The sequence below is a fragment of the Dromaius novaehollandiae genome, chromosome 2 (assembly GCF_036370855.1).
Source record: "Dromaius novaehollandiae isolate bDroNov1 chromosome 2, bDroNov1.hap1, whole genome shotgun sequence".
Classification (NCBI taxonomy): domain Eukaryota; kingdom Metazoa; phylum Chordata; class Aves; order Casuariiformes; family Dromaiidae; genus Dromaius; species Dromaius novaehollandiae.
Window position 1 is genome coordinate 148,199,708 of NC_088099.1, and position 17,608 is coordinate 148,217,315.

Consider the following 17,608-nt stretch of genomic DNA (forward strand, 5'->3'; position numbering starts at 1 on the left):
TATGAGCATAATTGCAAGCACAACATTACAGTGGGTTATCTGGACTGAGAGGAGTCATAGATGTGGTGAAAGAACTGTGGGGGTTTATTTCTGGGCTGAAGGGCACACTTGCTGCTTAGATGCCAAAGGGACAACAGCATGACTTCTCAGGGAAGATAGTACTTCTGCTTCTAGGTTTATGGCTGTTTATGCTCTAACAGTAGTTTCTCTTATGAGAGCTACCAGTGAACTGAGTTTTAGGATCTGATATAATGATTATTTCCTGAGTATTTGGGATGTGGGGCTCAAAGCACATTGGTTGTGAGGGATTTAAAGCAGTCTGACAGGCATGTTTTGGGAGGAGGAGGAGGTTGGGGGAAAGTAAGACAGGGGCTGGGAAGAGAAAATGGTACTACCTTATCTTTTCTTGGGCAGATTATCTCCTCTCTGTGTGAAATTCCACTTTAGCACAAAAAGTTGTCCGCGTGTTTATTCTCCTAACTGATGACTTTCTTAAGGTAAAGACAAGTTTTTGACAATACATATGTTCAAGTTCACACCCGTTTCTTCTGAAAAAGGAGAAAACAGCGTGATGTAGCAACTGTTTATTAATGTAAGGCTAAAACTATTCACAAATACTTAGTCACATCAGTCAAGACATTTCTCTGATCATATGTCCTGTATTGAATGTACACAGAAAACAATTTAGCACGGTTGTTCTGTTCTGGTTCTTAGAATGCGTTGTTTCACTGAGCTAGTCACAAGAAGAGAATGTGTGACTTCATATTTTAAAATGGAAGGATCACACCTATAATGACAAACTATCACATCATAATCTCTTACCCAGGGTAACTATATACTCCTATATGAATGTTGCTGTAACGAGAAACATAATGGTGTGCCATTAACATTACTTGGAACCACAGCTTCTAGTTGTTATTGAGGACCCACCATGATGCTGAAAGAGAAGAAAATGTATTTATTTTTACTGTGTCACCACTGATATGAAGAAATGGTCATTTATATGTGCAGCTAATACTATTTTATTATGAAAGCTGCATACTTTCAAGGACAAAACCACTCCATGCACGGGGAAAGTATTTCAAACAGCAGGAGAGGTGAGCGTATTTGGAGGGGGAAGGCTTAAGGAAAAACGCTTACATTTCTTTAGTGCTTCTTTGGGTAGTCTCATAATGTGCCTTAGATACAGTTGCATAGAATTCAGCATGGAAATCCCAGGGGGCAAACTACATAAAGCCTCTCAAAGAGTGAGGATAAAGTCCTACTGTGTGTGTCAGTATTTTAGCAGAACAGTGTGTCCCCAGAATGATTGTCCTGCCTTTAGTGACTTATTCCTGGTGGCATCATTCAAACCTGCTGTTACCCTTTTATATAATTCTAAGAATTGAGTATTTTGCCCTGAGAGCAAGAGATCTGATGGATTTATTGAAGGTCATTTGCAGAAAAGAAAAGCTGTAATCACCAGATTATAGATAGGACCAGAATAAAACACATTGGTACATCTTCCCTCGCAGCCCTTCTTCTCTCACCTTTTGAAATTAAACCTTATGCAGAAAGGAACTGCAATATTTGTGGAGAGAGACAAAGCAAGGAGAGGAAATGTAGATGCTAAGATGGAGGGTGGAGGGATGTTAAGGGCTCAGGGACTGTGCTTTTTGCACCATGTGTTTTGAGGTTAGATTCATTAATAGGATTTCTCTCTGGATGTGTCCATAAATCCTTGTTTTTGGCATTTTTCTGTAAAACTTTTTTCTTGAAGAAGAATCTTAAGATTCTTAAGAATCTCACCTGACTTTGGGCTATGAAAGTCTGGTAGTCTCTGATGCATCAGTGGATTACTAAACTTTGGTCAAATGAATGTTAATTTAATAGTTAATGTCATAGTGCCATAAATGTTAAAACATTTTCCCTCTATCTTTTGTTTGCTTTACCAAAAGGTTCTTTAGTGTCCTCAGAGTTCAGATCTTTAATTGAAAGCCTAATATAAAGATGGAACTGAATGATTCATGCCACTCTCATAGATTGACCTGAGGCAACTTGGTCAGTTAACAGGTGATTGTAATAGTGCAAGTGATTGTAATAGATCATGGTTCCTATTAACTGATAGTAAATGAATTTGCTATCTCCAGTAGTTATTGCTTTAGGATAATATTAGATCTAACAGTCTTGCAAACCATGTCTTTCTGAATCATCCCTTGCCAGGTAAGTGTATTATTCTTAATTTTAATTGCTCGTCTGAGTAAAGACTCTTAGGTTGTAATCTTCTGTTGAGTCAGATTCAGAATATAACTTAAAATTGTTAAAAATTGTCTTAGTTACCTGGATGTGTAAAAAGGAGTAGTTGCATTGTTACATTTGAGCTGGGGTAGATTTGTTTTTAAAATACAGCCTGTATATTTATTGTAAACAGGTTTTGTGTGTGTGTTTCTTTTCTTTTTTTTTCTGATATTACAGCAATATCCCTTTACACTGTCTAAAATTCTTTCATAAAATATACTGGTAGCATTGCAGCCTTCCCCCCCCCCCCCCCCATGATAAGCATGAGCATTTTCTGTCTTTCAAAAACAAATATGACCTTGTATAGTTTATACATAGGAGGTGCTTCCCATTAAAATAGTTCAGATATCTACACTGTTTTCTGCAATATAGGTAATCTATAAAACTGTAAAAATAACTGAATGCATCACTTCACCTTGCCTCCACTCAGCAGGGAATGCATGATGAGAAATGTTTCTATGGCAACTCTCTGCCAGGAGAGAATGCTATAGACTCAAATCCTATTCAGCAGTCAAAATGGATGCTGCAATGATCATTTTAAATCCAATTTCAGCCATTTGTGTTTAGGCACTTTAAAATGATGTTTATGTTTTATTTCGCTAATTGCACTTTCTCTAGCCATGAATAAAGCAGCCATGGGATGCTCCCGGCTCCTACCCGCTGTAGCCCTTGGACACAAAGAAGTTTGGGGATAGGCTGCATTGTTCCCAGAGTCAAGTTTTTGTCTTACCACTAGCAATTTCCCAGTAAGAAATTTGATTTGAAGGGATTCTGGGTTCATTAACTGTAATCCTCGGATACTGCAGGAATCCCTGGCATATATTTTTATGTTCATATCAGGCTCATTAAGTCTGAAAATTTCTTGGCTGGTTTATTTTAAGGAGAGACCTCAGGTCACCTAGGACTAGGTAATTTCTTTTACTAGGTGGATTTTTTTTTCTCTTCATGTAGACAATAAAGATAAGGGAAACTAGGGCTTCATTGTAACAGATTTGTGCTGTCTAAGATAAAATACTTAATTTTGCTATCCTCTCTCTGCAAACAGGGACTGATACTTGTTTTGCTTCATCCTTGACCGTCTCTAACTATTGTTTCTTTGAGAGATATGATGTCTTTTGCAAGTTGTATGCTGATTGGCCTGTATTAGAAATAATAATTTGGAATAGTTAACATTTTTCAGAGTAGGTTTTTTGCCTGTTTTGCTTTTACATAGGAGGAAGCATGTACAATTAATTGGTTGGTAAATATTGGTAATTTAAGACTCCATTCAGTCAACACAAATATAATTAAATTGCAGTCTTCATCAGGAAGTAATTTTTTGACTGCATATCTTTAATTGGATCCATTTTACTATTCACAAATAAATATTGTATCTTCTAGATGTTTTCTTGAACAGTACATGCTGGCATAATGCTTTGTACCATATAAAATAAAGTATTGTGAGTCTTACTCTGGCTGATACATTTCACATTCTTGTGCCTGAAATACCAATGTTAGCCTTTCTTTCCCCTCCATCCTTTACAAAAGAAGATCTGACTGAGGGTGGTGACATACAGTTGCTCTGCATACAGAACATCCCAATATAGAGGAACTCTTCACATGGAACAAATACAACTTTATGAAAAACTGATGTTTACCAGGGACTAGCATTGTTGCGGTGAGTTCTGGAGTTTTCAAGAAGTCCACGTTATTTCTTTGGAATGTCTTGCTGTATTTCTTTTGAAGGTGGCTAAATAATTGTAAAAAATGAGAATATAACAAGTGTTTAAAGGCACTATATATTCTTACATATATCAGGAGTATCCAGATTTGTTACAGTTAGTAATAAATACTGTAAGAGAGATTTTGTGCTTCAGAATAGACAATGATGATAATAGAAGATTAGCTGTGAAGTTCTTTATAAAAATACACTTTTTATTCTGTACAGTTATCTCATCCTGATACCCATCCCTTGGTTGTGACACAGTATAGTCATCTTTGTGTTCCAAATGTGTTGATGTGTGCTACTGGTTTTCTTTAGTCTTTTTGAAAATAAACTCACCTGCTTTGAACTGGGCTTTATTCAAAAGCAAAGATACTAAGCTTCAGGAGAATTCTCCATCTTCCTTTAGAATGGTTTCTGCCTAGATGCTAGATTTAAGATCTTACATTTTTTAAAAACAGTAAAAATAGTTATGGAAAAACTTTCTGTCTCTACTCTTTTTTTTCAGCCATGTGTGCTGTAGGCTAGAGCTTAGCTGTTAGGACTTTTGATCACTGTAACTTTTGTTTGGGGTCCAAAGAGACGCTTTGGGAATCAGCCTGGGATTTTGCAATGTGGATTTGGGAATTTTTGAGAGCTCCTCATTACTGCTTGCATGCTTAAGTGTGTTGCTGGATGATATGCTTCCTGTCTCATTCATTGACACTTTTTAAAATTCTTCATTCTCATCACTGAACTATGCCAATATTGTTGTTTCCTTGTTCTTTAGTCTGTGATCAACTACTGTCCATCTGATGCCATATCTTTGTCTTCGCTTTTGGCCTTTTTTTGCACTCTTCAGACTAGCTGTGTCTTTCTGGTATTTTTAACTAAAATGTATTTTTAACTAAAATATAAATATATTTAAATATATTTTAGTCTTAAGGGATTCAACTATTGTAGTGAAGTATTAATGGTGATGCATTTAGCAAGAGATCGGTTAGCCATATTTAGAGTAACTTAGATTCAGCACTTCTACACAATTGCTCTCTAACCTTCAAAACTTTCTGTAATACAAAAGATAACTTACCTATTCCAGGTACTGCTGTTCTCCCAGAACTCATAAATGACGAAGCGGGAATCATTTGGAAGCCTCTGTATGGAAACGCTAAGAATTGTAGGATAGAACTAATTTAATCAAACATGGCAAAGCTACCAGATGTGCATCTTTTTTCCAATTTGCCAAAGTGTGAACAAAATAGTGATAAGAAAACTTAAGTAGATTTTTAAAGATATATATTGCAAATGAATAAGCATGCATTTTTTTTTGCAATTTATTGCAAAATAAAGCTTTTTAAGAACATTTGTCTTTGAGATAATGAGTATTTTCATGGCTTTTTTAGTATCGATTAATATTTTTACAGTTATGGATGCTTATTTATGAAACTCATTTTTTTATATTGCTCCAATAATTAGGATAACATATATAAAGAGATGTCAAGCAGTAATACAGAAAATTAATCCAACTGTGCTTCAGGGTAAACCAGCTAATACAGCATATCGCACATAGCAGATCAAGTAAGCTGTAGAGTAAATCATGCTGTTTCATTGGAGAATTACTTTGTGGAAAGTCTGTCCTTCTGTGTGAGAAATGCATCAAAGTGGCACAGAGTTTAGGTGCTGTGAAAGCAAATAGCAATGGAGTACTAGGAAGGTTAGGAAGGGTATGTTGATGCTTGATGCAGGTACGCTTTCTAATAACGTCTTTCATAGTTGTTCTTATGCCATTCAGCTATCAATTTATCATGAGTAAAAAGTGACCCACAAAATATCTGATCCTTCACACAAAATCATCCTGCTTATTACATGCTAGGAAGCCGATATGCTCAGGAACTTCTGCATTTGGGCACTCAAATTGATGGCTAGATGTATAGCATGAAAAGTATAGCTGTCTATTTCTCTGAGTGCCCAAGTATGAGATTGCTAGCTGTCTATTTCTCTGAGTGCCCAAGTATGAGATTGCTAGTCTTACTAGTAATGTGCCTGAAAACTGGTCTCCGATGATATTTCATGCTAGCATGAAATAATGGTAAGGAATTCGTGTGACTTGTCCTTGTTACTATCTCCTGCTCTGTGAGAAAGTACATTGTGAAATACTAACAGTGATCAAGAACTGTAAGTGTGGCTACGCTGAAACATAGATAAACTCCAAAACAATCGGTAGGTGGCACCACTGACATACCAAATGCCTGCAAACTTGCGAAAGAGAGTAATTTTTTTGTCATGTTTTGCTTAAGTTGTGTTCTGCCGTAGGGTAGGCTCTCTCCACTGGCAAGTTTGCAGTCACTGAAGTGTTCTGATGGATGTTAATTTTCAGGAGGAGGGGGACTTCTCTTTGCTTTTTCCATCTCTTGGCTCACGTGAGAAGGTTATTTTCCTCGTAAGTCCACCATTACAAGTGAACCCGTGAATGGTCACTTTTTCTTCTTCCAGCTTAACTTTCTTTTGCATGTCTGTATAAAACCTACTGATAAGATCATCATAAGTGTGATGATCTTATAGTGGCAAAGCTCATGACTAATGACATGAAAGGTAGCCTTTGAATGTATGAGAAGATTCCATGTTTGTACATGTTATGAAAATATTTGTTTCATAATGATCTCTAGTGTGTATATTAGTAGCTTTCTCAAGTAAGTTCAATTAAGAAATTCAGTACAGTGGTGACTCAAAACTAATTCTTGACTTTCATTCTAAAAGGCGCAAAGCAGAACCACATTTTCTGTTTCAAGGAAATTGTGCTTTTCAAATTTTTTTTATTCTTCATTATGACTCAAAATCTTAAAAAGATAAGCAAAATGGATGATTTTGAAAACTTTCAAGCAGAGAGCTGGCAACCAAGCTAATAAGTTGCTTGCTTACCAGAGTGACCACCAGTAGAGGATGGCAAAAGAGTTTCCCATGGAAGTCGTCAGCCTAGGAGTCTTGGGAAGCTATGAACTGGTGACCTACACACCTGAGAAGCCTTAAAAGAGTGTGGACTATCTTTGGAATATTGTGTTCGTTTGGTTGGTTTGTTTGTTTGATTTTTTGAAAGGAGTGGTAGGATGCAGATTTTTCACAGTAAGATTCAATTTTTATTTAGTTGATTAGATTTTTGTGATATTATTGAAAGTACTTACATATACACTTGACATCTCTTTCTGGTTTTAGCTATCTTATAACTACTCTATCTTAATACACACACATAATCCACCCAGGAAGGAGGATGTTGCAGATTCTCTCTTCGTAAATAGTCTGCTGTAACTTAGAGGTTATTCAAGGAAATATATTACACTCCTTCCTTCAGCCCAAGTAATAACACTGTACTTACTGCAAGCAGCCACCCTGAGCAGAAGCAGAGTCCACGTACTGTTTCAGAGCGAGCCGGAATGCCTCTATTTCTTCTTCTAGCACAGACATTTGACGTTGAACAATCATTATGTGCTGATACAAATAACAGTACAATATTATTGCCATATGGTGCTATGAATTCATTGTACTTTAAGGTAAGAAAATCTAAATTCTAAAAAGGAAAATGCCCCAAATGAGTGTCCACCTCAGAAAAATGATGAGAATTGTCCAAGCTCTGGATGAGAGAGTCTCTTTGGAAAAGTGGGAAGCAAAGATTGATCTTTGAAATACTTAATAATAAAGTCAACGTGTTTCCTTGGGTGAATGTGTATGCAAGCAAGAGTGAAGTTTGAGATAAGAGGATATTCACATAATTTGAATTAGATGCAGTGTTGCATTTCATTGAGGTGCTCTTATCTCCTTTTCTGACTGGTTAGGAAATGCAGTTTTTTACCTTTCAGAGGTCTGACTCATACCTGAATGAGATGCCTAAGGCAGCCCATGTTAGATAATGAATAGGAGTTTTTTCTCCACCTTTCTGTGGAAAAAAAAATGAATAATCCTGATAAACAGCAAAAGCTATAGAAGCATTTAGCATCAGAGAAAACCTATTGATCTTAGTTACTATGCTTATCGTGCAGTTTCATCACTTTAAGTAGCTTGCATACTGACTCATCCATTGCAACTTGCCAATTTCCCTGATTAAATAGTCAAAGAAACACCTGACCAATACAATTTCATCTATAACACAGGTTTGACTCTTTTCTGTCTTGATTATTGAGACTGCTATGCATTGGTTTACCCCCTCACAAAACAGCCAGTCTAGTAATCTTGTTCGATCTCATTTAAGAAAACAATCTAACCTAACTTGTTAAAATTAGCAATTTGATAAATACTTATTTTGATGATTTTTTCTGTATATATTTGATTTTCATTTTGTTGTTAGGTTCAAAGTCTGGAAATTTAAGTATACTAGGATATTTGAAATATTGAGTTGAATCTTGGGACATGAACGCAATTGTAACTAAGCTTATTTCTGGATACAATTTTCATTTTGTAAGAGTCATTGTCTCTTAACACTAGATTTCTCTCATCTTTCTTCTTAAGGTTTGTTGTAGCAGTTTTGTGAGGGAGGGAGGCTGTACAGCCCTGATTTAAAGCATGCATACAGCTTTAAGTGATACTAAAGGAGCAGAGAAGCTGCAACCCCATAAACATTGCTGCCAGTTGGTAAATCTTATTAATGATACCCTTTCCTCCTTTTGTGAGCTGTGTTTTTGGCTCACTGTACCCTTGAAAACAATGCAAAAACTATTATAAAAGTTATGCCCAAGTATTACAGGTTTTGCTTTGCTGCTTCTCGCACAGTATATTTTGCTGACTGAAATGGATTCTTATCACTTGGAAAAGTGAGGATTGTTTTTGTTTTTTGTTTTTTAAACAAACTGAGATCAGGTGAGATTGTTGTCTCAATACCTATAATTGAAAATCAAATGTCAAAAGTCATTATCTTGAAAAACACTTACAGATCTTGCATTTTCTTCTAAAACTTCTTCTTCAAATGGCTCAAGCTTTAGGTCCTTTCAGGCAATTGAAAAAAATGGAAATAGGTAATACTGCAGATGTAATCTAAACTTTCTGTTTTAGCAAACTATTCTAATAGCTAGGTTCCGTTTTATCTCCAGAAATTTTAATTCAACTCCTTAATAGCTGCAAGTCTAATATAAGTGTTGTTTGCAGAATGTTGCACATTTGAGTGGTTAAATTCAACCTAGGCTGTTCTGTATACCTTTATGTATAATGCTTTTGCTTTTTCAAATCAAGTAACTTAAACCAAGAATGGGTAGTTTTTCATTTGTAACAAATCTGTTTGTTCGCAAACGTAGTTGGACTTATTCAGAAAAGGCAGCTGTCCGTGAATTGTTGTATGGAGACGAGCAAGCATGGTCATTTGGAATAAACTGAATATTAGCTACTCTTATGTCATAATGAAAACTCTATACAGAAGAAACTTTTCCAGTCACAAGTGACTGTTTTCTAGGATTGTAAAATAGCGTGCAAATGATTCGAGGCAGGTTTCTGCACTCCTCTGCTGCTCTTGCTTCTGAAGATGGACTAAGCAGCAGCGAACAGGTACATTTGTACGGAAATGGTAGCTTGCTTCATATGGAAAGTAGATGTGTGCTTCATGATTCAGTGATTTATGCAAGCACCATCTAGTAATGCACACAAAGTTATAATTTACATAGTAGATCCATGTGATACCCAGTGATACACAGCTATTTTAGCACATGAAAAAGCAGAATTAGTTGCAATAAGCAGGCAGAGCAAAATTCCCTATTTGTTAGTGGTGCTTCACTTATTACAAACAATTCTTGTGTCACAAAGATAAATAGGTTTTTCTACATCCAGCTGGGTAAGGATTGATTAACCTCAGGCAGCAGGCGTTTTGCCAGCATAAATGCTATATTTTCTGAAAAGATGTGTGCAGCTAAAATTCAAATGAACATGGAAAATCCACCAACAGCACATGGCAGAGCAAGTCAGCATTGAAAGAGTATTCACACATTAACTGCTTGTAACCGTACATCTCATGCAGAATTTGCATAGAAAATCATGAAATGTGGGGAGGAAAAAGTCTTTACTAGCTCATTTCTCAGAGAAGATGGTTGTTTTCTGTAACATTACTATTGCGTTATTGCCATATAACAAGTTTCATTTTTCAGTAAATTCTTTTAAATTTAAAATTTTCTTAACCTCCTTTTGGCATGTCAGGAGGTCACTGTGGCAGGCTAGCAAGCTGCTGTTTCCAAAGCAGAGTTGGAAGTAAAGCTGGACCAAAAAGAGATTAAAATTTCAAAATCTAATTTATATCTATTCAGAAAAATTAAGTTGCTACGGAATGTCATTCATGTGGCAACTGCTGTGTTACTGCTGTCCTCATGCAGAAACGAACGCTAGGAAAGCTGTGGTGTGCAGGCAGATGGCTATGCCCTGGCCTGAGGCTTAGCTGACTGACCGACCGACTGGACACGAAGGAGGAGTTGCTGAACGTAACAAGTAGGAACGAGAAGCTGGCAAAGGTTACAGATGGTGCTATGAGGAATGGCAGAATGTCACAGCTGGTTAAAGGGAGAGACACCATCAGATTTCACAGATAATTGAAGGGAATATTGAGGACCTTTGGGGAGAGGAATCGTGCAGGACCACCAGTACCTGGGTAGCCGCATCAGTAATACTGCCTACGGCTGGGATGGCCTAGGTAGCAGCAATAGCAAATTTTGGTACAGATGCAGCAAATCTTAGATCAATGGGGAAAAGGTAATTAGGGGCAGCTTGTTTATTTGGAAAAGGACAATGGCAGAGAAAGGGAGGGGCAAGATGGTTATGGGAAGGACAAGCAAGGGAAAATGGAGAGGAAGAAACATCAGAGAGGCTGGTCGAATGTAAACAAGTTCCTGGTCAGTATGCTTGTCTGGCTGAGCCCTGTGCCTGATCACGAATTACTGTATCTACCCATTAAATCCCATTCCTAAGTGTGTGTGTGCATGTATGTGTATGTATAACTTATTAGTAAACTTCAAGTTGGACTAGCAGGTGAGTAGGAGGAGACCCACATCTGCAAAGGTCTGAAGTCTGAGCCAACGACTGGGTAAGGGGGCCTGGAATCCAGGCATGAATGGATGGACTTAAATGATGGACTTAAAACCCACGCTAATATTGGAGGGATCTGTGAATGTGGTGTGTTTGTCCATCTAGACAATGAGGGTGTGTGTGTGTTTCACTAGGGAATGTCCATCCTGATCATCTGGAGAGGAGGAACAGGAAACAGGATCAGGCTGTGTGTGTTTGTGTGAGGGCTGCCTGTGGTGCCCTTACGTGGGTGCCCCTTACATGGGTGCTGGTGAAGGCTCCTGTGTTGGTCTGTGTGACCAGCTCTGTGCATGTGTCATGCTCACACATGCTCAGCCTCACCACTGGCTGGACCTGCAGAGAAGAACAGCAGCAGCAACATATACCAGACTGAGGCAGGAGGAACCTCCTGGGTCGGAGAGTGCACCAGTCTTGGCTCTAGTAGACCAGAAAGAACAAATCCCAAAATTCACTGAATTCAGCTTCTCCTTTAGCAACTCTCTGAAATAGTCTGTCAGTAGGGCTGCTTCATCTAGGGAACTGTACTTATATAGGGAACTATATTCATTTTTCCTTCTGTCCTCCTCTCCTTCCTTCTATAAAAGAAAAAAAAAAAAAAAGCTGCCATGCACAGACATAAAACATCTTTTAAGGTATTAGGTAGCAATTGGTCTGAATGAAAACAGAAAAAAAGAGTCAGAGGAATGTTACTCAGCCCCTCGCACGCCCTTGGCAGCCTTGGTATCTTTGGTCGTTTGCCAAACTTGCCTGGAGCCTGAGCCTCTCGGAGGGCTGAGCTTCAGCTCGGGACCTGCTGCAGGAGCCGGGGCAGCTCCTGCGGCTTCCAGGCACCCGGAAACTCCACGGGCGGGAGGGCGAGAACTGCCTCGGCACGTGCTGCGACTGTGGTTACCAGCCAAGTGTTTGAATTTTTAAAAATCGGTATTGTCTGACAGGGGAGGAAGAAAGAAGAATTTTTGATCAAATTCAACACAACAGCTTTGCCTGGGGGCATTGATGTGGGGGAGGGAAGGGATGGAAAGTCCCAAGCTTTGGGTTCAGTGTTAAATTTTTGATGTTTTTTCTGGTTTTTAATTTGAAGTTATGCTTTCATTTCCAAATTGTTAGTTGTTTCCTAGAGAAGGTGAAAATATCTCAAAACAAAATAAGATACTTATTTTTGGATTTGCCATTTTATTTTGTCAAAATCAATCCTCTTTATTTTTGTTTTATCCAGAAAATCAAAAAAGCCTGTTAGCCATACAGCTTTATACGAAGCCTGAAATGTACATATTTGAGCCATTTTGTGCAAAGTATGTTACATATACAACAACCTTCAGAGTCCTATGGTAATGTTTTTGTAGTTATTAATATATGCAATGAGTGTGCTTTGTGTATGTACAGCATGTGCATGTACAGCATTAAATATGCTCACTTGTCTGCCAACTGCAAAAAACAGCTCTGTAAATATTGATCGGACCTTGCTCTCATGAAACAGCAATAAGCAAGGTGAATGTAAGTGTAGGCATTTAGTGAGCTTTAGCCCACTTAGCTGATGCTGAAATTTTAGTTATTACTAGTTGGAAAGACAGTATGACTAGGGCATTGATCAGCATTTGTGGTTTAAGGATTGCTTCAAAAATCTTTACTGAAAATGAGAGAAAGAACAGATGAAAAGAAATGCATACCTTCTTTTCCAGCCTGTCAATCAGCTTTTGGAGTCTGTTTATCTGGGTTATCCACTGATTGTCTTCCTCAGTCCAACCTTTGGAAAATATAAATAATGAAGAATATAATGTTAGTAGGTGTTGGTATATATTATATTCATTTATTGTGTAAAAAAAGTTTAACTCAGCTTGCAATTATTTTTGTTTCTCAACAGAAATTAATTCAATGTTCATTTAGGTATAACTAGCAGATAGCATGATTTTAATTATAACAATGATTTTCTTTCTTAAGACCAATAGCAAGCCAAGACAAAATGCAAATCCAATACAAAATTACATTCTATACTAACTCCAGCGTTTTTGAAATTGCTGTTATAGCTGGAGAAAGGAATGATCTTCTCTGCAGATGGAAACAACTCGTAACCTGAGCACATACTGCTCAAAATGCAAGATCAACTTTTTAGGGGGTTAAAGCTTTCTCTTTGCTAGTATTTCTGCCACTTTGAGTGGATATAGATAAAATGGGAGAGTTGCAGGGGAGAAAACATGATTCTGGATAGCTTGAAGAATTAGAGACAAGCTCCGTTTGGACTAGTCTTTATAGCGACTGATAATTTAGGAAAGGAGAGTAGATGTTATTCTTATTGTTCCCCATTTCTTAATCTTTACATAAAGAAGTTTCTGTAAGAGTCAGCTCTCCTGTTCCCTAGCGAGCCCGTCTCTGAGATTCCTTCCAAATACATCCCATGAGCGGATCATGTAATACATCTTTTCGGCAATCCCCACTTTCCCTGAGAGCACTGAAAAAAGCAAAAGAAGTGCAGTCAAGACTGTCTTTAATTATCCCAGCGTGGCCAATGCAGCTTAGGCTACCGGGTCGGCCTTACATTGCAGAGAGATGTCAGACCTGACGTTAGGGCCCTGACCCCAACAACACTGCCACGATCAGACTGTTGGTGCTTTCAGTGTCCCGACACAGTGCTTTTCTCAGCATGATTCCTGGATTATTCAGGGGTCAAGAATGTACCTGTTCCTTCACAACAAGAACCGTCCTCATGGACAGCTGAAAAGGAGTTAATCAGGTGTACATGTGTAGCTGAATGGTCTAGGTTTCGGGCATGGTACGTTGAGGAATCTGTAATTCCCGAAGGAGCCTGTCAACATGATCCCTTAGAGTGTCTCTCTCCTCTGTATTAAGAATATGGGGCTTTCTATTAGTTCCAAAAAGGTTCATTTAGCGGCAATAGCTGTTCTTTTCTCTTGCCCTCTGAGGGGTTTTCAGCTTTGTTATGTTCATCTTCAACATGGCATCTTACAGGTGTTTCTTGTGTTCTCACACTAATTATGCATATAATCTTGCAGTGAGCTCTGTAGTTGATTTGCTAACACTAACTGGGTGTTTCCTTCAGCCAGCAATCCTTTTTTAGCTTTCCAGCCAAACAGTGCTCCTAGGTGCTATTACATAAGCTTAGTGAGTTGGAGAAATATGACCATTAAAACTGATCCTTTCTACACTACACTTTTACTTTTGAGATTTTGCTTTTGAGATCTGAGATGCTTTTGAGATGTGCAGTTTTTGCCTGCAGTGACTGCAAACTTTGATCAACCTAAGAGTGATGACATTTCATCATAATTGCTTTTCTATATTTAATTTTTTTCCAAATGACAGAATTCAGCAGCAGAGGAAAAACTAAAGCCACTGGATGTTAGTTGTGTTTTGAATTTTTGTTTGGATAGGACATGACCCTTTCAGAAGACTTCTTAGCTCGCCACCTCTCCTGTAGTGATACCTGCTATGATATAGCAAAGGTGGAGCTAATAAATGTAGTTCTACAAAGGCACAAGTATCTTTGAGCCTCCCTAACGTCTCCAGAAAATTTGCTATTCTGCCATACCTGGGGCTTTCAGATGGAAAGGGTAATACTCCAGAAAGCAGATGTGTGTGTTATGAGAGTACTTCCTGCAGTCACCCATAGTGTGAATGTTCACCTAAGTGACTGCACAAAGGTTGTTTTTCAAAATTGAAGATTTTTCAGTGTGCGTGCTCGATATGAACATGTTCATAACCCACTCATTTTCCAGCTCAGAGCTCTTCTTACATTTGGAATACATTTTGATCAAACAAATCCTAATGCTGAGGGCATACCACAGGTGTGATTCGTAGGAGAGGCAGAGGATGGCTTTACCCCAACAGGTAAAAGGGCTGAAGACATGCTGGCTTGCACGCTGAGAGGGTAGGCGTGCCTATAGTATAACTGTGCATATGGACAGCAATCAGTAAGCAGGAAGACAAAATGCCAAGTCAAACACAAATCAAGAGATGAAAGAGGTTTATCTAGCAAGGTACATTAGAATAGCTGCTGAGAAAGTTGTTAGCTCATTAAGATTACATTAACACAGTAGCTGGATGCAGTATGGTTTGGGTCCCTCTGTGCTCTGTGAGTTAGGAATGTCCTAACAACACTATGAGACCTTCCTGGCTACAGACACCAGCAGTCACAGCAAGGGGCCAAACATCAGCATGTAGTGTTATGTTGAATGAACAGCGTCATTTCACTGCGTGGCAGAAAGTGAGTCACAAAAGTGCATGACAGAGGGGTCTTCTAAAGAGGATTAAAAAGGGAGAGTTAAGAACGCGGCTGCAAAAGGTGAGATCTACATGACAGGTCAAGAAATGGGCTCGACCCTTTGTGGTGTTTGGTGTCTCATTCAAATATGTATGCCTTGACTCTGAGAGGCATCACTAAGCCTGAAGATGCTTTCACTGCAGCCTTAGGTTTAGTATTACTGCTTCCAAAGAATCCACTTTTTACCCTCTCATTTTTTTCAGCGCGGAAGTCCTGTTTCAGATTCTTCATGTCATCTTAAATTAAATCTTTTCTTCCTTCGGATTTTGTATTTCCCCTTTCAGTTTCTTGCATGTTCTCCTCAGTTGTGATGTAAGTCATGATAGACAACCTGGTTCTCTATAAACTATAATCCCAGCTTTTCCTTCATCTGCAGGCTATAAGTATTCCCAAAGAAATGCTGAATCAACCTACAGCCCCAAAATATTATCCCTGTGCACTGTCAAAAGGGGGAAGGGGGTTGGTGCAGATGACAATTTGGCCCATAATTATGCATTTATTTTTTATCAATTCAGATCTATGGCTATACATTTATTTTCTTTACACTTTCAACTAATACCTGGTATGTCGAATTGAAGGTTGATTTCTGTCAGTAAAGTACTTGAGTTGATTAACATTTATAGATTAAAGCTCTGGGGAGAGATGCATGTATATTTTTCTGTGTGTGTGTTTGTGCATGTATTTTAAGTGTATTTAAAATGTGAAATACCATACCTGTGTTAAAATGCGGGCTGATTGGCGATAGGCTATTGTTTCTTTGAAGCCTTCGAGCTGAACGTTTTCCTGGCCATTGAATTGAGAGCACTTCTGGTTTTGTTGGGCCTTCTCTATGTAGAAAGAGAGGACAGTTCATAAGGTGAAACATGTGAGCGAGCTGCTCTTTTCTTGCTGTTTTCACAAAATATGTTAGTATGCTCCTTTTTGGATTAGGAGAAATACCTTTTGAGACTACTGAATTATTTTCTAGACTTTCACTATTAATAATTAGATGTGCTTAGATTGCTAGTCATTAAAGAAAGGGGAAAAAAAGAATTAAGTTGGTAACTTATGCCTATCTTTTAGAGCAATAAAGCTAGAGGTATGTCAGTGATGTGACTTTGACCTAACCCAGGCAGTCATCCACACAGCTTCTTCACATGGTTCACTAAGCATTTCATAGCATCTCTGTGGCAGAACTGGGGTCACACAAGCAGCTGACAGTCAGGGCCCCACACCTGAACTTTTAATTGAGAAAATACACTTATCCTTTCAGCTTAAAGGTAAAAAAGATAAACAACAACATATATCTCTTAATAAGGAAGCAATGATGATGAGAATTAGTTAATATTGGATAGATGACAAATGCATTTCTGGGACCAGGACTGAAACATAACAGATTAAGAAATTACTTTCATGCTGTGATGGCAGAGTCACTGGCACTTGAGAGTTTGTATGTGCACTGAAGGCTGTCTCTAGTGGTTCCTTCATCATTCAGGTGAGGAATAATGAAGGACCAGGACTACATTTTGAGTGTTTGGTTGAAATATTAGTTGCAAAGAATATTAGATGGGAATCTAAACAGCTCAGTAAATAACTTGCAGATCACTGTTTTGAAAGGCTGTCCTGCCTCCTGAAGCACAGAATGAAGCCAAACCTCATCAAAACCTCACAGAGTATCTAATGGGATATTTCCGGATGTTATTTACTGCAGCATAGGGACAGGATAAAATCCTGTAACAATAAGCCAAACTGTGGCACTTCCCCCATGTGCGAACTCTTAAGCCTTATTGGGATTTTGCTTCAGTCAGTTTGCTCCTGGGTTAAGTTAAAATCATCTTCATTTGCTTCTATATAGGGCATCCGTTTACTGGGACATCTGCGCTAGGAAGTCGCCCCATTTCCTCCAAAATAGCTGTAGTTAAAGTGCTGAGTTGACCTGGCTTTTGTTTGTTGCACTGTTACATCAGAAAATGGAGAAGGTGGTATTTGGATCAACACTATCTCAGCTCCTTCTTCTCGTTTTGTTTGCCATAAACCATACTGACAATCCAAGAGGATATTTCTGAACAGCTGTACTGACAAACCCAGAAAAAGAAATCTCCATAATGCCCTAGCAGGAGAGGCAGCTAGCCACAAAAGGGATTCTCATATTACCCAATTCTCGGCACCCAAGTTAGTGATTTGAGTTACACAGATGGTCTTTCTAGACTTTATTTCTAGAGAGGCAGTCCTATAAGGCAAGTTGAAGCAGAAGCCAATGATTACTCCAGAGGATGGCTTAGAGCACCAAATTAGGCTCCAACTCTGAACTGGCCACTAGAGAAGACTTTTCTCTCCCATCAATTGTATTGGGA

The 17,608-nt window shown here is 38.4% G+C and overlaps 1 protein-coding gene across 1 annotated transcript in view; it reads right to left on the reverse strand.

Moving 5' to 3' along the window:
- Positions 1–568: 568 nt before the first annotated feature.
- Positions 569–17,608, reverse strand: part of NECAB1 (N-terminal EF-hand calcium binding protein 1) — a 63,445-nt gene continuing 46,405 nt past the window's right edge. The window contains exons 7-13 of the mRNA XM_026099702.2: positions 15,990–16,102; positions 12,670–12,746; positions 8,875–8,928; positions 7,329–7,441; positions 5,049–5,126; positions 3,915–4,006; positions 569–937 (exon numbers count right to left, since the gene is read on the reverse strand). Coding sequence (XP_025955487.1) covers positions 909–937; positions 3,915–4,006; positions 5,049–5,126; positions 7,329–7,441; positions 8,875–8,928; positions 12,670–12,746; positions 15,990–16,102 — 556 coding nt within the window. The 3' untranslated portion in view covers positions 569–908. The remainder of the gene's footprint in view (positions 938–3,914; positions 4,007–5,048; positions 5,127–7,328; positions 7,442–8,874; positions 8,929–12,669; positions 12,747–15,989; positions 16,103–17,608) is intronic.